Source organism: Taeniopygia guttata, chromosome 13 (genome assembly GCF_048771995.1).
Source record: "Taeniopygia guttata chromosome 13, bTaeGut7.mat, whole genome shotgun sequence".
NCBI lineage: Eukaryota > Metazoa > Chordata > Aves > Passeriformes > Estrildidae > Taeniopygia > Taeniopygia guttata.
The window spans coordinates 255,617-278,082 of NC_133038.1; the positions used below are offsets into that span (position 1 = coordinate 255,617).

General features: G+C 45.7%; 2 protein-coding genes across 3 annotated transcripts; one reads left to right on the forward strand and one right to left on the reverse strand.

Moving 5' to 3' along the window:
* Positions 1–930: 930 nt before the first annotated feature.
* On the forward strand, positions 931–19,382 carry KIF3A (kinesin family member 3A). Of its 2 annotated transcripts, XM_012575948.5 has the most exons (19): positions 931–1,057; positions 2,341–2,623; positions 3,267–3,411; positions 3,671–3,755; positions 4,231–4,336; positions 5,088–5,227; positions 5,894–6,091; positions 6,475–6,649; positions 7,638–7,727; positions 9,314–9,385; positions 11,214–11,222; positions 12,841–12,997; positions 13,783–13,963; positions 14,261–14,371; positions 15,135–15,260; positions 15,900–15,953; positions 16,102–16,170; positions 16,379–16,503; positions 17,031–17,626. In XM_012575948.5, the coding sequence occupies exons 1-19, from the start codon at positions 1,052–1,054 to the stop codon at positions 17,077–17,079; spliced, it is 2,181 nt and encodes a 726-aa protein (XP_012431402.3). In that variant the 5' UTR covers positions 931–1,051; the 3' UTR covers positions 17,080–17,626. The 2 variants fall into 2 exon arrangements, with proteins under 2 accessions (XP_012431402.3, XP_030140201.2); XM_030284341.4 differs by lacking the exons at positions 9,314–9,385; positions 11,214–11,222 and having other exon boundaries at positions 17,031–19,382.
* A 515-nt stretch (positions 19,383–19,897) lies between these two features.
* IL4 (interleukin 4) lies at positions 19,898–21,982 on the reverse strand. The gene is made up of 3 exons (XM_072935428.1): positions 21,839–21,982; positions 21,576–21,623; positions 19,898–20,263 (listed from the first exon to the last, which is right to left on the reverse strand). Exons 1-3 carry the CDS (start codon positions 21,980–21,982, stop codon positions 20,045–20,047), a joined length of 411 nt encoding a protein of 136 aa, XP_072791529.1. The 3' UTR covers positions 19,898–20,044.
* Between the last annotated feature and the right edge of the window lie 484 nt (positions 21,983–22,466).

Below are 22,466 nucleotides of genomic sequence, written 5' to 3' on the forward strand. Positions count from 1 at the left end.
GAAATAGCTGGGGGGAGCGAGACACATGTGATTCAGGGCATCAGGTACTGGGGAAACTATTAATGGACCTCTCCTGTTGAGTAAAATTGTCTTTGACTCTTAAGGACAGTTTATGAAAGGACAAAGTCACATTGTTGGAATAATTTAATCTAATTCTTATAAGTAAGTGACACATGGACAGTGTGATGTTGAAATACTGCAAGTAGGAGGAGCAGGTGAGGCTGTGGAGGATCCCTGCAGTATGCTGTGAAACTTTACACTAAATAACAAGTAACTTGGAAATGTGCCTCATTAGTGCAGGACTAACCAATTTATGTGCCACTTGTACTGTACCGTTTGTTTACATTAGGTAACTCTGCAGTCCCTCTATTTCACCAGCAATTCAAAACATTACAGTCAGGAAAAAGAGATGGATTTTCTTCCTTGTGTGGAGAAGAGCAAGCCTTGGGGCTTGCAGCCCTGCCGGAGATTTAGAGCCCCTTCAGACGCCCTGGAGCCCTTCCAGAGCAGTGGAGTCTTGTCAGAGCCTCTGGAGCCCTGTCAAACCCGCTGGAGATCCCTCAGAGCCGCGTCAGCCCCTCACAGCCCCTCACAGCCCGTCGGGCCCCGCCCGGAGCCCCGTCAGCCCCTCAGAGCCCGTCGGGCCCCGCCCGGAGCCCCGTCAGCCCCTCAGAGCCCGTCGGGCCCCGCCCGGAGCCCCGTCAGCCCCTCAGAGCCCGTCGGGCCCCGCCCGGAGCCCCGTCAGCCCCTCAGAGCCCGTCGGGCCCCGCCCGGAGCCCCGTCAGCCCCTCACAGCCCCCCGCCCCGCGCTGTCCCCGCTGTCCCCGGGCCGTGCCCAGCGCGCCCCGCCCCCCCGCCGTTCCCATGGCGATGGGGCCCCGCCCCCCGCGGGCGCTCCGCCGCCGCCATTGGCTGAGCTCCCCAGGCCCCGCCCCCCGCCCGCCGTTGGCCGCGGGCTGGGCGCGGGGCGGGCCGGCGCAGGCGCGGTGCTGTCATTGTTCCGCGGTGCCGCCGCCGGGCCCGCGCTGCCGCGGCCGCCATCGCTGTCGCCATGCCGGTGAGACGCGGGGGGGACGCGGGGTGCGGCCCCCGGGGCTGTCCGGGCACTGCGCCCCTCTGCCCGCCGCGCCCGGGGGTGCAGAGCCCGCCGCCTCCGTTCCCATGTGCGCGCAGGAGCCGCAGGGCGGGCGGTGCCGTCAGGCCGAGCGGGGTGGGGGTGATGGGGGATGCGGGCGGCGCCTTGGCAGCGCTGAGGGGAGGTCCGGCCGCCTCCGAGGGTCCCGTCCTTTATCCCAGGTGGCTCGTGGCGACACCCGGACCCCTCTCCTGGTTTTGGCTGGCGCCTCGTGTGCTGTCCCTACCCCGCCCAGGTGGGACTGAGCCGCTCTCAGCGTTCAGCAGGGCGGCAAACGCCGCTGCTGAGGCCTGGGAGGAATCGGGGCAGGTGGCAGCTTGAGGGAGAGGCGCTTGGAAAGGGTTTGTTTCGGCTTGACATCCAGTATAGCTGCTGTAGGAGCAGTTACAATGCTCAGGTGCAGCACCTCTAGCCCATGGGAGTGTCTCTTAACTAGATTCGTCAGCCGTGATTCAAAATTTGTTTTGGTAACTACATGAAAGAAAATGAATGTGGCGTTTTATAATACAACATTCAGGTATTCTAAAGGATTAAACTTAAGCATGTATACTGAGGGTTGTAATTAAAATGAATTCCCTTCAGCCAGCACTCCCTGGTATCTGGCTGTGTGCTCTGTGAGGTTTGAGAGCGTATAGTCAGTGTTACTGAAAAAGAATTGCATGGCTGCACCGAATTCCACTAAGCTTGTTGCAGATTGCAAGGTGAAATTGTTTCTTGAAAAATTCTTAGATGGTGTTGAATGTGAAATGCTCAAGGTTTAATCATTCAGTTTCCATGCTGGCCAACCAAAGAAGATCCTGTTGCCTGAATAAGTGTGTTATTCTCTCAGCTTTAATAATAAACCAGTCCTGGTTTTAAGTCCCCAAGTTCTTGATCCTCTGGAGATGTAGCTGCCCAAGCTGATTCAACAGTATTTGTGCTTAAACACACAGTAGTTTTATAGTGGGATATGGCAGGGCTAGATTGGCTGTTGGGAAGAAATTCTTCCCTGTGAGGGTGGTGAGGCCATGGCATAGGTTGTCCAGAGCAGCTGTGGTTGTCTTATCCCTGAAGTGTTCAGGGCCAGGCTGGAGCAACCTGCTCCAGTGGAAGGTGTTTCTGCCCATGGCAGGGGGTGGAACTGAGTTTCTTGCACCCCAACCCTTTCTGTGATTCTGTGTTAACACTAGTGCTACAGCCTGCGTACTTGTTTAAAATAATTACAGATTAACAAGCCTGAGAAGCCGGACAAGCCGGAAAGCTGTGACAATGTCAAGGTGGTTGTGCGCTGCCGGCCTCTCAATGACCGGGAGAAAGCTACGGGCTACAAAATGGCAGTGAACGTGGATGAGATGAGGGGAACTATAACTGTCCATAAAACAGACTCGTCCAATGAGCCTCCGAAGACATTCACGTTTGACACGGTGTTTGGACCAGAGAGTAAACAGCTGGATGTTTATAATTTAACAGCAAGACCTATTATAGATTCTGTTCTAGAGGGATACAATGGTAAGTCCTTGTTGTAAGGGAAGGATCCCATCCTATCTCCTGTTCTTTACCTTGTTAAAATTCCTGGTGATCTTGTTTAAGAGAGTTTCACCTTCTGAGGGCTGTAGTCTCAGCTCATTTCTGTTGTGGCCTCTAACTTAAAATAGCCTGAGGGTACTTGCTAGAGTGCTCCGTGTTTGTACCCACTAGTGTCATTAACAGTGGTAGATGGGTGATGAAGGAGGCTCCACTGAGGCCAGTTAGCTGCGTGTTTTTATCCTTTTATCATCTCTTTGGAAAAGATATGCACTTATGTCATTATCAGAATTCTCACTGGCTCCTCACTGTACAATTTCAGTACCCAGTGGAACTGAAGTGTACTAGCATTCCATGCTTTAGTCACTCTGCGCTTTTAAAACAAGCTGACTTTTTATTAGACATCCTGCAAGCTGGATTAAGCAGCAGATAGGTCCTGTTTGCTGTATTTGCCCAGCATGTCTGTTGCTCCAGCCTTGTACTCCAGTAGCTACTGGAGTGGGTGGAAAATTTTGACTCCATAAAAATAGAGGTGTTCGGTGCTGTCAGGCTAAGAAGGGATGAAGTAAAACTGCAGTTAGAATTTCGAGAAGACTCAACTCTTAGAGTTTTTTCTTTTATCCTTCAGGTACTATTTTTGCATATGGACAGACTGGAACAGGCAAAACCTTCACCATGGAAGGGGTCCGAGCAGTTCCTGAGCTCAGAGGCATCATTCCCAATTCTTTTGCCCATATATTTGGTCACATTGCCAAGGCAGAGGGAGATACAAGGTAAATGCCTTCCCTTGACTGCTTGTGTTTTTGGTTTTGTATTTTTGGGTTTTTTTTAATGTGAGTCCATGTGTAGCAGGAGCCTGACCTTGACAATGACAACAGAAATAGTATTCTTCCAAGATGAAAGGCTCCCACTTAGGCAGTTCTTGAGGGGCAGTAGGACTGTGTTGATATTTCACTGTTTTCTTTGTACTCTGTGACTGTGTTTGTGGGACTTCAGCAAATGTTTTGCTACTACCCAGCTGTTCATCTGCAGGTTTTTAGTTCGTGTCTCTTACCTGGAAATTTACAATGAGGAAGTGCGGGACCTGCTGGGAAAGGACCAGACGCAGAGGTTAGAGGTGAGCCTCCTCTTCTGAATGTGGTGTTTGTTTTGAATCAGGGCAATATTCTCTTTTAAAGTTCAGAGAAGCACTTGCAGGGAAGTGGGAGGTTGGGCTCCTCTGCAGTCCTCTTTCCTTTGCAATGCAATAGCTGGATGTCACTGCTGGCTTCTTTGAATCTCTTCCACTTGGTCAGCTGCACAAATCGGCTGTTCCACCTGAGGCAGTTTAATACCTGCAGTTCTACCCCAAAGGTCCCTCAGGAATCCTGAGAATTGGAGACTGGGATTTAAAATCATGTCTTTCCCTCAGAGGAAAGCTGTAGCATATTGTCATGCATGAGTCTTTATTCCTTATCTGCTCTGATTCTAAGTGGAGTGTTTTATGTGCAAGCCAGAAAATGGAGGAGTAAACCACTATACTGTTACAGTATTACTAGAATTGCTATCGGGGATCTCCTAGGGATGCTTAGTCTGAACTGTTTCTCTCTTAGGTGAAAGAAAGACCTGATGTGGGAGTTTATATCAAAGACCTTTCAGCTTATGTTGTAAACAATGCAGATGATATGGACAGAATCATGACTCTGGGCCACAAGAACCGTACGTAGCCTTGCTGTGGGCAGGTTTATAGCTCAGACAGAGTAAAGGTCTCGTTGCCAGACTGCAGTAGGAGGTCCTAGTCCTGTTGCTGGGAGGAGTGTTTGGCTGAACAGAGCAAAAAGGGTATCTCCTCTCAATTGTCTTTTGTGCAGGGCCAAAAGGTAAAGAAGGTAAAGAGGGCTGTGCTTCCCACATCAGCCACTGCCAGTGGGGATCAGTAAAGGAAGGATGCAGTCAGTGTTGTCAGAACTGCTTGTGTGTCTCTTGGTCCTTTTTCCACTTCAGTTCTGATCAGGATGAACATCAGCCCTATACTGCAAGTGGGAGGTAGTTTGTGTTCTGGAAGACTTCTTAGTTAAGCTCAGATTATTGAATGACTTAAGGTTCTGACTCCTGTTGCCCTTGGCATGGATTGCTGTGTTCTTATTTCCCAAAATACAACTGTTTCAGAGATCTAGTGTGAACACCTTAAGGTATTGATCTTTAAACAGATGAGGACAGTTGGTAGTCTTGGCAGTCTGTGGTTGGCTTAGAGCTATAGCAGGCTGCAGGACCTAGTCCAGGTTGGAAGTGTATGGCAGTTTCAGTGCCCAAGGATAGACTTTGCTGCTGAGTCTGAGCATACCTCTGCCATCTTCTGGAATACAGGGCTGGGTAAAGAGGTGGGAATGAGTCTCCTCTGAGAGCAGGAAGAGTTAGAGGAAGATGTGATTAACTTTGAAGACATCACTGCTTTTTTCTCTATTAAAAGGTTCTGTTGGTGCCACAAACATGAACGAGCACAGCTCTCGCTCGCACGCCATCTTCACTATCACCATTGAGTGCAGTGAGAAGGGCGTGGATGGCAACATGCACGTGCGCATGGGCAAGCTGCACCTCGTTGATCTTGCTGTGAGTAGGACCAGCCAGCTCTTTGGCAAGAATTTGGTTTGGGTTGTTGAGGTTTTTCCAGAGGGTTGTGGCCATGTTATTCATCACTTGCAGGTTCCTTCCCTCAGTGTCACACTTTGAACCAATGTAATTGTACTGCTGTAATTGGGCTTTAGCCCAAGGTTTGCACTGAGGTACCTTTTCTTTGGGGAAGATGCAGAAAAAGTGAAACTAAAGGCATTCAACTTATTTCAATGCATTTTAACTTATTTATGTGATGTGTGTATAGGATGCTCTATGCAACTCCTTAAAATAGTTGCAGTGTTGCTGTTTGCTCTTGTTCTGCTGATAGGAAGGGCTTTAGATGGCAGTTGGCAGCTCCAGCTGGGGTGCCTTTTAACTGCTGACTGACTGCCCATAACGTTTTTGTTCATGGGGAGGAGAATCTCTATTTTCCCAACTGCATTGCTTTAAGCAATCCAGAATTTGCTGGCACTGAAAGCTTCTGTTAAGACTTGCTTACCTTGTCTCTTTAACAATGTCTGAGATACTTAGCTAGGTTCTCTAATAATGGATGAAATGGTTAGTGACATGGCTGCTAGCAAGATTTCACGTGTAGCTGATTCCATTTGGAGGGAGATGTATTAGAGGATGTGTTTTAACTCCTGCTTCATGTTCCCTTTGCAGGGCTCTGAAAGACAGACAAAAACTGGAGCCACAGGGCAGAGACTGAAGGAAGCCACTAAGATCAACCTCTCTCTCTCCACACTGGGCAATGTTATCTCTGCACTGGTGGATGGCAAGAGCACCCACGTGCCCTACCGTAACTCCAAACTCACACGGCTGCTGCAGGACTCCCTGGGGGGCAACTCCAAAACCATGATGGTAAGCTAAGAGATGCCCTTTCCAGTTCCAGCTATTGGGCTGCATTTTTGCAGGGATAGCATAGTGACTTGAACAGCCTGGCATTTACCTCACTAATCCTAAGCTGTTTGCAGCTTAGCGAACCTTCTGTGTGCATCTCTTTCTGTCTTTTCTCTTTGCCTCTGTATAGATGAGGTTCTAAACACAGCACATGTGTACACACATGCCTAAGATCAAACAGAACCTGTGCTTGGGTAGTCAGAAGTGGCTTCAGTGTAGAAGCAGCAGGAAAGCTTGGGAAAGAGTAGCAGTGTGAGACTGTCAGAGCTGGGGCTGGCTTCCTGCAGTGCCTTGTGCTGGGCTCTGACACTGTCCTCCAGTAACTTGATCTCCATGTGTTGCAGTGTGCAAACATCGGACCAGCAGACTACAACTACGATGAGACCATCAGCACTCTCAGGTATGCAAACAGAGCCAAGAACATAAAGAACAAGGCCAGGATTAATGAGGATCCCAAGGATGCTATGCTCCGCCAGTTCCAAAAAGAAATTGAAGAGCTTAAGAAAAAGCTGGAAGAAGGTGAGACTCTCCTTCCCCCTTGTGTTCCTCTGTGCACGATGCTTGTTCTGTTTGAACGGGAACATTCTTTGCCACTTGAATATGTATCACATGAAGTTGGCTGCTGGTGCAGGTCAGTGTTCTGGTTTTGTTTGCCCTGCTGGATGCCAGGAGAGGTGTCCAAGGCTGCTCGTGGGGGTCCATCTTTCCCACTAGGTGGCACTTGGCACTAGGGTGAGTGGTGGCATCTGAGCTGGGATCAGTGTGCCCAGGTTTTCCTGGGTTTCCCTAGAAAGCACAACTGACATGGTATAGGGAATTAAACTGAGCTGTAACAACAGATCACACTTCTTCTCTGACTGGGGAGGAGGAATGCATTTATCAGGAGGAAAATTGAACCAGATTTATGGAGCTGGAGCTGGATTTCTAAACACTGTAGAGCAACAAGAAGCCTCTTTAAACTATAGCCTCATGTTATTAGTCTATCAATATGTAGTGACCCTGCTAGACGGATGCTTGCTAAACAGTGACCAGATGTCACAACATCTCTCTCCGGAGATACTCACAGAACAGCCATAGCAGTAACTCCAGCATTACTTGCTGTTTGTTGTCTGCCCCATTCAGGAGAAGCAGGAAATGGTCAGTGATGCTTCTTCCTTTTTCTTTCCTCTGAGATGGAAGTGTAAGATGGAAGAGAAGGTATGATAGAATCCTGCTGGGAAAACTTCATAGCTTCAGCTGTGCAAAGATGCTCTATTTTCCATAAAAAGTAGCCTCTTGATTTTAATACATACACACTGACATCACAGCATTCAGTTGCTTATCTTGATTGTCCTTAAGTTTCCTGAGCCATGGCAAGCTGTCTGTTTGTGCAACAGTTAAGGATTTCTGCAAGTACTCATAAACTGATGCCAGATACTGCTGTGTTTGGATAAATGCTGCTGTCAGAGTAGCAGGCTGATAGGAGGTGAAGGAAGGCTTTTGATAAAAGCACACTCTTTTTTTCTAGGGGAAGAGATCTCTGGTTCTGAAACCAGCGATTCCGAAGAGGAGGATGAAGATGGGGAGATTGGAGAGGAGAAGCGGAAGAAACGGCGGGGTAAGGCAGTAGAGATTCCCATCAGTGCCACCACTCTCCTCTTACCCACCAGCTGGGGTAGGAAGTGTAGCCAGAGCCAGGCAGGGACAAGAGGAGTTGTAGAGATGCCCTATGCCGCTGCAATTATCATGCCTCTCCTAGAAACGAAGCCCTTTGGTGCGGTCTCTGCAGATGGACAGCTCCAAAGCTGTAGTACCTGCTTCCACTTGGGTAGCTGTGCTTGTTGTGACATCATCCTTTGTGGTGGCTCCCTGGGTGCCGCAAGGTGGCTGCGTATGGCTTGTGGTGGTGTGGAACTTCCCCTGCTTACAGAGGTGGGAGGAAGAAAACACCAAAGATCATTTGTAGGCAGGTGTGGTTTTTATAGCCATGGGTATGATTGGAGGGGAATTTTGGCTGTGGTTTAGGCAAAGGATTCATCTGTCTTGCAGATCTTCAGTAACTGACTCTTCTGATGTCCTATTTTATGTTGATAGAGGGAAAACTTGACCTTTAGGTATCTTTGTGCTAACTGAAAAGCTTAATGGGAGCTACACATGCTTTTTTTGGGAGCAGTCTGAAAATCCCATGGTGGAGTTTCCTTTGTCCCACATCAATGTTAAACTGCTGTCTATAATCTAAACTCCAGGGGATGTTGCTGAACATGGAACTGCAGGTCACTGTGTACCATGGGATGCTGTGGCTTCCTGGGAGCTTGCTCTTCTCCTGGAACCCTGCTGGTAATTCCTTGTGGATAGCAGAGAAATCAAACCCAGTGCTACATCCCAACTCTCAGCTTCTCTGCTAAACTTATTTTGACATTCAGACTGCCTTCCTGTCCTGAAGCACCCACATGTGTTGAAAAAAATTGCTGTTAAAGTGTTCCTGCTTTTAGGTGTACTCTTTTCATTTTGGTGTCTGTCCAGGTAGCCATAAATTACTTTTGCCATGCCTTTGGTGATAGTTGTAACAAGTGCATTTTTAAACTTTTGATTATTTCTAGAAGTGGAAAGCTTGACCACTGTCTCCAAATGTCCTGCCCAAATCTCCTCCCAAGAGGAGACCCACCTTCAAAGTGCTGCTTGGAAGGAGTAGAGGGTGAATAACTGACTTATTCCACTCCCAGACAAGTTACTCTAGTTAAGTTCCCTAAGGGAGCTGCTTCACAGGAGTACACACTGACTGTCCCTGTGTAAGCTGATTCTGCCTTCCAGAGTGAGAACTGCACATGGCCATGTGTGTAAGACTGGAAAGGATTCATGGTCACTGAATCCTCTGCTATGGCAGACATCCACAGCCTTCTCCACTATGGTGTTCTCTGCTGTTGCTGCTTGAAATGGAAGCTGCCTTGGCATGTTTTAAACTGTAGTCTGATTAAGATGGGTTTTTACTGAAATGTCTTTCTGAGCATGCAGTTCTGTGCTGGGAAATGGTGGCTTTGCGAGCTGAGTTTGGGAGGGATCCTAGCAAGTGCTTCCTAATGGGAACTTGTGCTTTTTTGAAGTAGGTTGCTGGCTCTTCTGGGTTTCTTTCCTTTAGAACTAACTTCCCATCTGCATGTTTCTTCCTCTCTGGGTTTTTCTGTGGGACGCATTTCTGTTTTCCAGGCAGTAGCAGCAGCAGTAGTTCAGACTCCACATGCTCTGTCATAGAGAAACCTCTGGATAAGTCCTTCACTAGTGAGTGGGAGCTCTTAAGTCCTTTAAGCTTTGGCCTTTCCATAATCTGCACACTCCATTTTGCCATGTTGCACTCTTCCCTGCTTTGTCTGTTGGAAAGATAAACCTTCAGCTGTAACTCTGCTAAAGCATGCCTTTCCTTTGCTGCTTCCATGTTTGAAACAGTTACTCAATGTGCACATTGTTAGCCAGATATGTGAGAGAATAGGAAACAATGTAGTAGGCTGCTTGAGCAAGATTTAAAGGTAATTGAGAAATAATAGGTATAAAAGATCCAATTTGCAGCTTGTGTTAAATGTGCCTTTAAAAATACAGGGGAAAAACTGAGCTAAATTTTAATGAGAATTGCTACAATATGAATTCCTCAAAAGGACTGCTAGATATGTATTCTATATTATATTGGACTCTGCCTTCTCAAAATTAGTATTAGAGAATAGTCAACCAGCATGAGGCTTGTACTAGCAAAGAAAATGTGGCAATGCTTGGTTGATGGGCTTTATTTTTGCAGATACTTAAAAAAATATTCTAAGTTCTTGATCTCTGTGGGCTTCCTCCTGTTCAGAGGAACAGGAGATCCAGATTTTGGTCTAGTAGTAAGGAAGGTCTGGGCTGCTCCTGGGCAGAGAGGTCACTGTGCCTGTAAAAACCCGACAGTCAGTGAGGACTGAGGAAACAAATCACATCTTGGGACTCGGCTTGTGGGGACTTCACCTGGTGGTGTTTTATCCTGGACAGAAGCACTCCACTCTTCTCCCTGTGTGGAGAGACCCTGGAAAGTATTGCTGGGTAGTTCACTCACTTACAGGAGTGATGTTAGTGGAAAGCCTCAGCTCAGAGAAGGGTAGTAGCAGGGTTAGAGGGAACACAACCCAGGGGAGACCTTTGGTGGGTCGTATGACTGTAGCCTGGGAATTCCAATTGTTTCAATCCTGCTCCTTTAAAGCTTGCTTGGAACCTGTTTTATTTGGATGAGGACAGTTAATAGCAAACTGCTGATGTGTCAGCAGGTGGATGAGTCCATCTTCTGCAGGTTTGGAGACTTCTGTAGGGGAAGTTGTGCTGGGCTTTTGGGATAAGTGTAGCTTTTTGTGGTTTGGGATATTAACTGTCCTCTAGTGTGACCCTTCTGCATGTGGTGTCTTTCATTATCCCTTTCTTATTCTGCCTTTTTTTGTTGCACTTGCTTGAATAACCAAAAGTGGCTCTATACCTCTATGGAAGCACCAGTTACTGCAAATCAATTTACTAATCCCCTGTGTAATTAAATGGAGATATCTTGTGTTGAGACTCCCTGTGTGCAATTGTCTCGTATCTTGCAAAGATTTGGCTTAGAAATCTTGGTTAAAACTTAGAACATGTATTCTGGATGCTAATATTTTACAGGTATTATAGCAGAATTGGCTCTCTTGAGTGTGGGGAGCATTAAGTATGTTAATTGAAGGAGAAAACCACCCCCTTAATTGTTTCTTAGGTCATGATCCTTGCAGCTGGCTCCTAATGTTGCGTTTAGATCCAGCATTGCATTGAATGGGCAGAAGAATGCAAGAGTGAGTTGAAGATTATCCTGGATTTGCAAAGCACTCTGAAGTACAGACACATTTTCTGCTTTAGAGTAACATGATGCATTAGTGTTTGCTCTAATAGAGGGGTTTTTAGTCATTATTGTCTCATATTTTCTACCCTAGAAACATGAATATAAAATTTGTTGTTTGTTCTGGTGCTGATGATCTTTGTCCAGAATGATCAAAGCAATAACATTTTCTCTCCTCCTCTTTTTATGTGTTTGCTGCCTCTCTGCGATTTGCTTTCTACTTCCTCTTAATGCAAGATCAAGCAGGTTGGTGTAATTGATTTTCACCTCCTTACATGTGCAAAGCTTGTCAAAGGATCTTACAGCTTGCCTCACTTCACCTTTTTCTCCTAAACTGAGAATATATAGGGCTGTGTCCTAATAGTAAGAAGCCTTTATCTGGCTTATCTCATATGATGAGCTCTGTATAGCACTTCCAGAAAGCTTCTTACTCAAAGATTAATTAGTGAGAGATTTTTGCACCACAAGCCCAGAAAGAAGCACTCGTTATCTGATTCTGAAGTGTAGCAGATGGCAGTGAAGATGTTTGCTGTAGTAGTGAAGTCCTTGCATTGCAACAAAAGTAATTAAAGTTCTTGTGCACATGAAGAAATATATATGCAAATGTGAAAATATGTGCATGCACGTTTACATATGCATTATGCTTTGCTGGAGTGTGTATGTGTATAATGTATATATGATGTATGTGTATATTGTATGTATGATGATAAATACATGTATATAAATGAAGCTGAATATCTTGAAGACTGGAGGAGAAGAAGCCTTTTACTGAACAGCTTCCCTGAGTGTGTTCTGACCATGTGCCTTATGTCACTATGAAAACAGTCAGGTGGCAGTCGGTGGCTCCTGTTAGTTTCAAGTACAGCTGCATTCTACAGGGTGGGGTTTTTTCCTGTCTGGAAAAGCAAAACAAGAAAACTATGGCTTCACTTGTGAATAAATGGATATTTAGGAGTTGTGGCCTTGAGGAAATGCATTCTTACTCCACATAATCCCCCAGGGTCTCTATGTTTGCCTGCCTTGGGCACTCCTGGGATTGCAATGAAGGTTGGCTCAAGACTTGCAGAGTGGCTTTCAGGAGCAGCAGCCTCACGCTTTGTTTCAAATTTGGGGTGTTTGGGACCAGCTCTTGAGGTCAGTAGGTTCAGTGAGTGCTCTGGCCAGTCCCTTTGTAGCCCTACAAGACACAGACCTGGTGTGCTGCTGTGGTAGTTCTGTTGCAAGGACAGCTGATTAAGCCAGAGCCAACCTTGGTACTTTCAAATCTGTGGGTAGTCACTGTTACATAGACCAAATATGATCAGGAAATTTCTTTAGTTGCCTGGTTTTCATAGGACTCTTCTGAATTTCTCTATTTCCATAGTAGTGTGTTCTTAAAAATATCTACATGCCCACTTTGGAACAGGTAAGCCTGTGAGGAGGGCAGTGAATAAGTGGAATGGTAGAGATGCTAATCTGAAATTTGAGTATGCAACTCTTGGTAACTGAGCTTTTATAGCTGTAGGTCAAAGCAGCCTTGTGTTTTCCTTCCTGTGGCCTGATCTGCATTGTTAGAATATCAGGGTTTCCAGATTGGGTTTCTCTTCAGGCAGTGTTCCCAGTGTTCCTTCTCCAAGTGTTTTTTGTTTTATATTTTGGGGACATTAAGTTCCAGTGATAGTTACACAGCATTGCTGCTCAGTAGGAGCTGGTGACAACTGGCCAATGTTAAAATGGGATTTGAAGTTTTGCCCATTTTGAAGCTGATACCTAATGAAATTTTTGTTAAATGCAAGTATTGAATCTGAACTTGGGAAAAATGCTATGATACAGAGGTTATTTTACTTTTCAGTGAACTAATTTGTTTTCCCCGTATCTTTCAAAGGCAAAAAGAAAGTTTCCCCTGATAAGATGGTAGAGATGCAAGCCAAGATTGAAGAGGAGAGAAAAGCTCTTGAAACTAAGCTTGATATGGAAGAAGAAGAGAGAAATAAAGCCAGAGCTGAACTGGAGAAGAGAGAAAAAGACTTGCTCAAAGCTCAGTGAGTACTGTGCTCTGAGCAGTTTGTGTGGTCGTGTGGGTTGTTCCTTCCTTAATCATACAAGTACCTGGAGATGCATGGTACAGTGCTTGCCAAACTTCATAGAAAGTGAACATCACCCCTTGCTATTGTCAAGCGTGTAGAGTATATGGGAAAGACAAACTTTTATCCTTTCACTATCATCCTAAGTTATTTTCTTAACTTAGTTGTGCAAAGCAGCCTAGAAACATAAACTAATCTCCCAGGACCTGTGAGGAACAGCAGTACTGTTCTGTAACAGGCCAGGTTTCCAGCAGCACAGTCACAAGCATGTAATTTTGGGTGTAGGAGTCTATTCTGAAGCCAAAAAGCTGCTAAGGTCACACTACCCTATGCAAATAGACTGCTCCAGCAGCAGCCAGCATTCCTGGTTTGCACTTCAGCAGCTGCCTTGATCTCTGTTCACCCCCCTCTATTTCAGCAGCTGCCTCTGGGCATTGCTGTGCTGGCAGGGCCCTTTTGGGCAGAGGGTAGAGAGCAGCCTGGTGATGTCATTGGGTGCTTGCAGCCCCTCACAGAGGTGACTTGCAGTGGGAGGCACTTTTCTGCTTGAGAGCAAGTGGTGGGAGCTGGATCTTGGGGAATTTGCTGCTTTCACTTGCACTGCCTCACCCCCACTTAAACCCTCAGCAGCAGGGCAAGTTTTTCCAGCCCTGTGAGTGCTGTCTGGGCTGTAAAACCAAGCTGGACTTGATGCCTGCTGAGCACAGTAGGGCAGGAAGTCTCACACCTACCTGTCTGTCTAGGCAAGAGCACCAGTCCCTGTTGGAGAAATTGTCTGCATTAGAGAAAAAGGTGATTGTGGGAGGAGTGGACTTGCTGGCAAAAGCAGAGGAGCAAGAGAAGCTTTTAGAAGAATCAAACATGGAACTGGAGGAACGAAGGAAGAGAGCAGAGCAGCTTCGCAAGGAGCTTGAGGAGAAGGAGGTGAGGTTATCTGCTGTGGATGTCTGCAAACAGCAATGGCAGGAGACACCAGGATATGTTACCCAGGTGTGGCTCTGCTCTGGAAGCACTGAAGAGTCACCCCTCCACAGGCCACTTATTGGCTGTGCAACTGATGCAGGTCTGAGCCAGCCTGGCTCAGCCAGGGCTCTGTGCTCTTGGCAAATGCTTTGTTTGTTCAAGTAGTTTTTCCTCTTGTTCCTCTTGTTCTGCTATTGCAGAGAGTTTCTGTGCTTGTTAATGTGTGTGTGTGTGTGTATCTGTGCTAAATTTCCACAGCAAGAACGCTTGGACATCGAGGAGAAGTACACCAACCTCCAGGAGGAAGCACAGGGCAAAACCAAAAAACTGAAGAAAGTTTGGACCATGCTTATGGCTGCAAAGTCAGAGGTTAGTATCTAAAGTCCTCAGCCAGAGATCCTGGGAGGCACTGGAGCTGGGAAGGGTAAGCCTTTAGCTTTGTAATGCTGGAAAATGTGCTGTAGGTTCAGAAACGTCTTTCTGTGCTTTCCATTTGGCTCACATAATTTGAAAATACTGGAGCTGGAGCTTTAGAACAGCATTTAGAACAGTTGTAGAGCTTTTCCCCTGGCCAGGCTGAGAAGGGTTTTTTTGTGAGACCCTAAGATAACAAGAACTTCAAAGAAAACCACTGGTTATTTCTGAAATAAAATGCAAGTTGCTTGTTGGCAGCCCCATGTCCTGCTTTGCTGCAACCCAAAGGCTTCTCTGTCCTTTATGATTGATGCCCTTGTTACCTCATCCTCAGTCACTGATCAGTGTATCTTTTGTCTGGTAGCTGGAGCTCCTGTTTCATAAAAAATGCATTTGGTCTTTGGGATTAGAGATTTTCCTTGAAACCTTGCCAGTGATGCAACTTGTCTCATGCTCTTCATCTAGTCTTAGCTGAAGCAGCTTGGATTGACAGAAGGCCAGTGTTGGGTTTATGAAACTGAGAACTTAATGTTGTTTTCAGTCATCTCTGAGCTGAAATGTTTCAGAGGATTTATTGTTCAGAGATATTTTGGTACTAGTAACCAGAGTTTGTTTTGGTTTTCCAAAAACCTCCTACAGACAAAAATCAGTTCTCTTTAAGTGGTTACCATGTCTTAAGATAAGTCTGCTGCCTCTCAAATGCCTGTTTTGTTTTCAGATGGCAGATCTACAGCAAGAGCATCAGAGAGAGATCGAAGGGTTGCTGGAAAACATTCGGCAGCTGAGCAGGGAGCTTCGTCTTCAGATTCTCATCATAGACAACTTCATTCCTCAGGACTACCAGGTGAAGGCAAAGCACCTGAGCCTGAGGCAGGAGCTGTGCTGTGCCAGCTTCAGTTCTCTTGCAGCATGTTTTCCTAAAGGCTTATAAAAATAGGAAAAAGACGCTGACCCCACATAGTTAACTGGTATATTCACAGTGTGCCCATGCAGTGGGTCTGTTTAAAATCTTTTTTTTTTTTTCACTAGCTTTAAGTTGTGCTTTCTAATGTCTGATATTAACACAAAGACTGGATTTTTAAATCTTTGACATTCTTCGTGACTCCAGTATACAGAAAATTCACAATGAGCTTAAATATAATGCATACTATTTAATGGGAAAAGGGAAATTCTTTTTATAGGTTTCATTTTTTCCATATTGCAGTGTTTGCTTACTGCTGTCTTGATGGTGTTGGCATAATGGAAACCCCATGGTTTAGGGGGCTCTCCAGTACCTACAATTTGGGAGTGGTATTTTTCTCTTCTGTAGACTTCAGAGTATAAATGGGGGTTTTTTTTGCACAGGATGTAGCTGTCCTGATAGGAACAATTTGTAAGGCATGAAGACTGTTCTTAAGCAGCTTGTCCAGGCCTTAGGATGTATGTTGTGGGAAGTGCACCTGGAGGTGCAGGTCTAACACTTACTGTCCTGACTTCTTTGTAGGAAATGATTGAGAACTACGTTCACTGGAACGAAGACATAGGAGAGTGGCAGCTGGTAAGAGTGGTTGCCTGGCTTGTGTACAAGCTAACATTAGTATTAACTTCTGAGGGGTTTAATTGAGCCCAGGAAGAAACTTGTGAAGCTGTAGTCAGTTTTACTATGCACAGTTGACTTTACTGACAAACTGTTTTTCTGCTTACAGAAATGCGTTGCATATACAGGAAACAATATGAGGAAACAGACGCCTATCCTGGATAAAAAAGAGAAAGATGTGAGTGATTGTTGAATTAATGTATTGAACTGTACAGGCCCAAGTCCTGCATGAGACTGCCACTCTGTATTTAAAGCCAAACTGTCCAATCCAAATTTTCTTTTCTTTTGAAGAAATGAGTCTTTGTAGTATCATGAAAGCACCATTGATGAGTGTATAAAATTATTCTGACGACTTTGTCTTACAAGGTTTTCTGGTGTTTTTCTAGCCCTTTGAAGTGGACCTTTCCCATGTTTACTTAGCTTACACTGAAGAAAGCTTGAGGCAATCTCTGATGAAGCTGGAGAGGCCAAGGACTTCAAAAGGAAGATCCAGGCCCAAGACTGGTAGAAGGTGAAGAACTCTGGGGTATTTATATGCAGTGAGGGATTTACCCAAGGGAAGGCTGGAGTTTGTATATGCAAACTTGCCACAAGTCTTCAAACATTTGCTTAATGAGAAGGCAAAGGACAAAATTTTTGCATGATATAGTTCAGTGTTGCCAGGTGTAACAGAACCAAGCTGAGATCTCTTTACTGCACTAAATCTTGTCCAGAATGACTTGTCTGGGAATTTTCTGATGTTCTTTTGTGGCATTCTCCTCTTCCAGCTCCTTGTTTTATTTTGCTGCATTTGGTGTTCCGGTATAACACAGTCTGGCACATTGCCAGTGCAAACAGTGGTACCAGTGGAGAGGAGGGGGCTGTTGGGGGAGATTTCAGCATATGCTTTCTTGTGCTTTTTGTTTGGTTGGTTTTGCTTATGGAGAAGTCATGTCGTGTAGTTTTGACTTGAAATGTGGCTGGTCCCTGTCTTTCCTAGACAGCATAATGATGTGTGTGTGGTGTTGTTTTTCCCTTTCCTTTCTGCTCTCCAAACAGAAAACGTTCAGCCAAGCCAGGAGCTGTCATTGATTCCCTGCTGCAGTAGTGTGACCTGGTCAGAATTCCTGTAAAAATCAGTGAGTGTATAAGGTTTGGCCAGAATATGGAATTCAAGAGATGGCACAGTTTGACATGGCTATAATTTTTTTATTTTTAAAAAATGTATTTTTCCTTAGTTGCCTGTATATTGTATGTTATATTAACATAATATTAAACTGGTATGTATGATTGATGGTTGTGAAATTCCATGTATTAAATGTGTTGTGCAGGGAAACTTGTTGGTAATCCTTGTTGAAATGTATAGAAAATAGGGTTCTAGATGTGTTAGTTCAAAACAGTTAATGAAATCCTGAAATTAAGGCTGGTAAATCTGACTTATGCCCTGCTTTGCACATAACTGGCAGCTTTCACTGTTGTCCTCTGTTGCACTGATGTGTGTTTGAATGTAGTTGCTGCAAACCTTTAAGAGCATCAATCTTTTTATTTAATGTTCCTCACCGTGGCTGTTAACACACTGTTATGTGTTGAATACACAGTCTTTTTTTTTCTTATTGCTGTCTTCCTGTATAGAGAAAGTAGCTGGGTAGGAAAAACGTGAACCACAAAAGTCTTGAGATTTCTGAAAAGGGACCACGGGTGTCTAATAGTTCTTTTATTTTTATCAGTTTGATTGTGATCTGCTGGCACTGTGGAGAATGAGACCTTGGATATTAAGGCAGAAGAGAGCTTTTTTCCTTCATTTAAGGCTGTGTTACTTTGGTAGCTTTTTATGCTTCAGGGCTGGTACTTTTGTGTGAGTAGTTTTGTAATCTGAACAGCTGAGATCATCTAAGGAGGATGCTGTAACACCAGGACTTGGTGTCAGCCATGGGGCTGTGAGCACTGTGGCTCTGTTTCCTCATCCCTGGCTAAAAGGCACTGGGCCACTGCTCTACGCTGAGGATAAATTTGATTCTCCTTTAGTAAAACAGAATTAATTTTTCCTAGAACAATATACCCTGACATAGCTGGTGCTGTGTTCCTGTGTATACTGTGTGCATCTCTGGCTATGCTCTGATGAGAGGAAAGCATTTTTGGTCTCTGATAATAACCATTTATTTGTGATGGCTGCTCTTTTTATTTGATATTTATGCTGCTAAAATCCAGACTGAAAATGGCTTAAATGCTGCTTAAAGTCTTCCAGTTCTGAGTCCAAGCAGATAGATGCATAGCTGTGGCCTGTCCTGGTTCTCAGAACCAGGGATAACTTCTGTTTCCTTTTTGTATTGTATCTTGTGCTAACATTTATTGAATGATCTGGTTTAGCAGGAGTTAAACCAGAGCTGTGCTTTCAGAAATACCATTGAAAATCCTTTTACCTGACAGGTATCAGTCACTCCAAGCTACTGCTGTGAACCATGGTACTCCATTTAAAATACCGAAATATTTAAAATAATTCGAACATAAAGGTATATGATTTACAATTAACATAATAGTTCTGCTGCTGAAAACCTTGGTACTCTGCATGTTTAAGTGAGCTTTGGAGCAGGGGTAAACAATAAGTAATTGCTTGCACACCTTTAATTGGCCGATTGGAGAAACCTGTTATCTCCTGTTACAGAGGCTTGGAGGACAAATTATTTGCCCTGTAAGAGGATTTTAAATAAAGTGGAGCACTCTCATGGTCATGTGCCCTGTCAGTTGGGCTCTCCTGTTAAGTGGTGTATTTTGCTGAAGTTCTGGGAAGTTTCTTGTAAAACCAGGGAGTCTGGTTTGTGGATTTACCACATGGGCCCTCTCTATAGCCCTGCCCATCTGGGAATGTCTAATGGGCCCATAATGTGTTTTAATAAGGAAAGGATTTGATTTATATGGACTTTTAGGAGCTTAATACAGCCTTTCTTGTTGCAGGTCAGTATGTGCTCTATGGTATTTATCAAGACTCATTTTACATAACATAGGCTGTGTGTGCTCATCTTTGCATTTGCTAATAGAAGATTCTCCTCATTCCAGAACATTGACCTTAACAATGAGATTTTTGCTTAATCTTGTGTAAATTAATTATTTAATATTTAACTTGTTCCTAATCCTTTAAGAGGAGGGGAAATGGTCCTTAGTGCCTTTTACTGAGTACACTGTCTGCACATGTCCAGCTTTCATCTTTCTCCACAGTTCTGCTTAGCCAGGCCTGCATAGAGGGAAAAACTGCTAGTCTGTATGATTTGTCTTTCTGTTTATTGGTTTTTAAACTCTGTTTATTTCTGACTATTTCTTGTTTTATTAAAGCTAATTCATTATACTGTATATATCAATATTGTGTCCCTGGAGCATGTTCTTACCATGAAATAAAATTCTTGATTCTTAATTCCACCTTGTGTTCATGTGTTCCAAATAACATTATACATAGTATATCTTTTTTCCTCAGTTGTGTCAGGAGCTGGGTGAGGTGCCTGTGTAGCTCTGAGCTGCACAGCAGCACTCTGCAGAAGTGTTTGGGGTGTGTTGCAGCCTTGTTGCCAAGCCCCAGGGCGCTGGGCAGCAAGACCTTGCAGCATGTGCTTTTGAGCTGTCAGCATTCCCCATTTGTGGCCTGGCTTCTCCCATCCTGGGCTTTTCTTTCTGTTCAGATCTGTGTTCCTCATGTTAGCACGAGCTTAATGCCATAGCAGGACAAGTAGTGTGCCAATTCCTAGCCACACTACCCTTGTTCCATAAACTTGAAACTCTAATCTTAAACTGTTGCCTTGTGTAATTTCCAATGTAATGCCAGCACACTTAGTCCAAAAATAAATTTATTTAAAGAATTATTATACATACTCTTTGAAAAATAGGGTCACAGTTTAAAAACAAAATAAGTGTTTTTTCACTTCTGACTCTTGTACTCTTCTTGGAGGACGTGGTGTAAATCATTGAGGAAGTTCTTCAGTGAGGTGGTGCTGCCTGCTGCCACAGGACATGGCTTCTGGAATGGGAAACAGGCTGTGAAAGAGCTTGCTGGGGTGGGATTGGGTTCTGCAGCTTGGGTTGGGCTGCTAAAGGCAGTGGGAGAGGAAAACAGAAACGGTGACCAAGGGAGAAGCCTGAGGGATGTGGGCAGTGCAGGGAGAACTGTGCCTCACCTTGTGCCTTGCTCTGCTCCCCCAGGCCAGGCTGAGCAAATTGTAGTAAAGGCCCCCGAGGTACCTGTGGCAGCTCTGGTGCTCCTGAGCAATTGTGGCAGCTTTGCATAAGATCTCCGTGTTGTTACCTCTCTGGGAAAAGACATGACTCTTTTAAAAATGCTTTTGTACCATCATGGCTCATTAGCAGCAGATTAAAGCACTACAAATAATAAATTTCTATTCTAAAGGATAGGTGCAAATTGTGGTTTGAGGTGCCGAAGCCTCCCTGTGCACACCTGGCACTGGTCCCATCCCTTTCCTGGCGAGGAGGAATCACCCCCCGCAGACGCTGTGGCAGTGTGGCACAGCTGTGAGCACCCCTGTGATGGAGCATCGTGCTCCTGCTGCAGGTGTGGATGTGGAAACTGAGGCTGCTCCCTGCACTTACACTGGTTTGAGCAGACAGGGAGGCTACAGGAGTAACAAAAGCACCTAAGAAGAGTTTGCCTTCATTAGGGGCTTTGAGAAATCCTATAGCAGAGACATGTGGAAGATGAGGAGTTAATAAATAAAGTGCTGGTGGCATTAAAAAAACTATTTGACTTTCTTCCCTGGGGGATGCTCCCAGTGCTGCCTGCTCCATCAGCTTTCACCCGAGCAGTATCTTCGAACAAGTGACCAGTGTGTCCCTGTGAGCATGGGCAATGGTGAGTGTGGGGCTGTGCAGCATCTCTGGCATCTCCTCTCACTACCAGGGCTGCTCCCTGTGGCAGAAGGGGTGTGGGGGTCCCCTGAGGGGTGCTGAGCCCCAGCCCCCCAGTGAGGGCTGCTGCACCCCTTGGGTGCCACCAGGCATGGCAGGAGGTGAGGGCTTGGGCTTTCTGTGAAAACAGGAACCCAGGGGCTGGCGAGCGTGGCTTAGGCAGCAGTTTTCAGAGCAGAAAGAGGCCTTATTATCTGCTATTAAATCTTGTGCTAAGTGCAGAGCCTTCCCCAGATAAGGGGCTAAAGAGGGATACCCAGTACTCAGGATGCTGTGCAATAGGTGGGTGTGGGTGTCTGAGCTGGTGACAGCACTCCAAGGCAAAGGGAGATGTTCCTCTCCCTGAAAAGCTGAAACCTCTGTTTGCTGCCTCAGCACAGGTGCCCATCTCTGCCCTTCCTCGGGGCTCTCCCTGTCCCCAGTGGGGCCAGAAGCCACCAGTGCTGCTTTGGCTGGAGGCAGAGATGGGTGTGGGAAGGTGAGGGCTCCTGTGCAGGGCCCTGGGAGTGGTGAGAACCAGCTGGGCAGCCCAACGTTTGTGCTGGGGGCTCACAGTGGGCTCCTGCTCCTCCACAGCACCACACTAGGACAGGCAGGGTCCTAGGCTTGCCACCTCCATCCCACCTCCCTGTGCTCTCCTCTGGCCCCCAGCACCCTCCCAGTTCCCATCAGGGATATATGGTCGGGTTTTTCTCTTACCTTATGATCTGCAAAAATATTGATCACATTCATCTTGTTACAGGAAACCTTTATGAAGACACAAAGGAGAGGAGCAATCAGGCTCCAGACAGCACAGATCCATCCTGACGTGCACTCACAGACACACATCCATCCACCTCCAGGCTCCAGGAGCGTTGTGAGCACCATGCTCATCACCCTCCTCTGGCTCAGCATCGCTCCCTCCGAGCCTGGTGGAGCAATCTGTTCCTCCCATCAGTGAGTAAAGCACCAACCAGCCCTACCTCCATCTGCTGGAGCTGGTCCAGCAGCTTGATGCTCTCCTTGAGGATGTTGGTCCGTAGTGGCTGTGGCCATGCGGCGACCACGTCTCCTAGGCAGGCTGACAGCACCAGGAGGGTGAGCAGGACCTGCACCAGGATACTCATGGCCTGCTTTGGCTGGACCCCTTCAGCTCTTAGTCTCTGCATTGTTTGGTGATCTCTAACTGTGTGCGCTTTTCTGGAGGAAGCACCTCAATTTATTACTGTAAAATTGCTGAACCAGGAGGAAAAACTTATTTTTCCCTTATAGGCACTTTCCAAAGTTGCTCCCGATTAGGAGAGCAACAGCTCTTTTTTGTGCAAGTCAAAATTTTCTTCTGATCTTGCATTATGAAATTTCCACTGTAAGATGAGAGTGGCAGGAGTCAGGTTGCATGCAGTATATAAGCTTGGCTTGGGGATTCTCCATTTCTCCATATCTCAAGGCATGATGAATTTAGAGTGGTTAAACTGGGTTGCCCACTGCTCTGACACACTCCAATAGCAACACTTTTCTTTTTATTTTCCTTTGAGTAACCTGCAAGTTCTTCTATCACGTTTCATTTGAATATCTCCAGATCACGTAAAGCGTGCACGCTGATTTCCGTCC

What these genes read in the sequence shown, in the direction of transcription:
- KIF3A (XM_012575948.5), top strand. An exon ending in ACCAGACGCAGAGGTTAGAG is followed by an intron (nt 3,756 to 4,230) that starts GTGAGCCTCCTC and finishes TTTCTCTCTTAG; the next exon opens with GTGAAAGAAAGACCTGATGT. An exon ending in TGGATAAAAAAGAGAAAGAT is followed by an intron (nt 16,171 to 16,378) that starts GTGAGTGATTGT and finishes GTGTTTTTCTAG; the next exon opens with CCCTTTGAAGTGGACCTTTC.
- IL4 (XM_072935428.1), bottom strand. Translation starts at nt 21,982, where the DNA reads ATGAGTATCCTGGTGCAGGTCCTGCTCACCCTCCTGGTGCTGTCAGCC. An exon ending in ACCAGCTCCAGCAGATGGAG is followed by an intron (nt 21,624 to 21,838) that starts GTAGGGCTGGTT and finishes GTCTTCATAAAG; the next exon opens with GTTTCCTGTAACAAGATGAA. An exon ending in ATATTTTTGCAGATCATAAG is followed by an intron (nt 20,264 to 21,575) that starts GTAAGAGAAAAA and finishes GTCTTTTCCCAG; the next exon opens with AGAGGTAACAACACGGAGAT.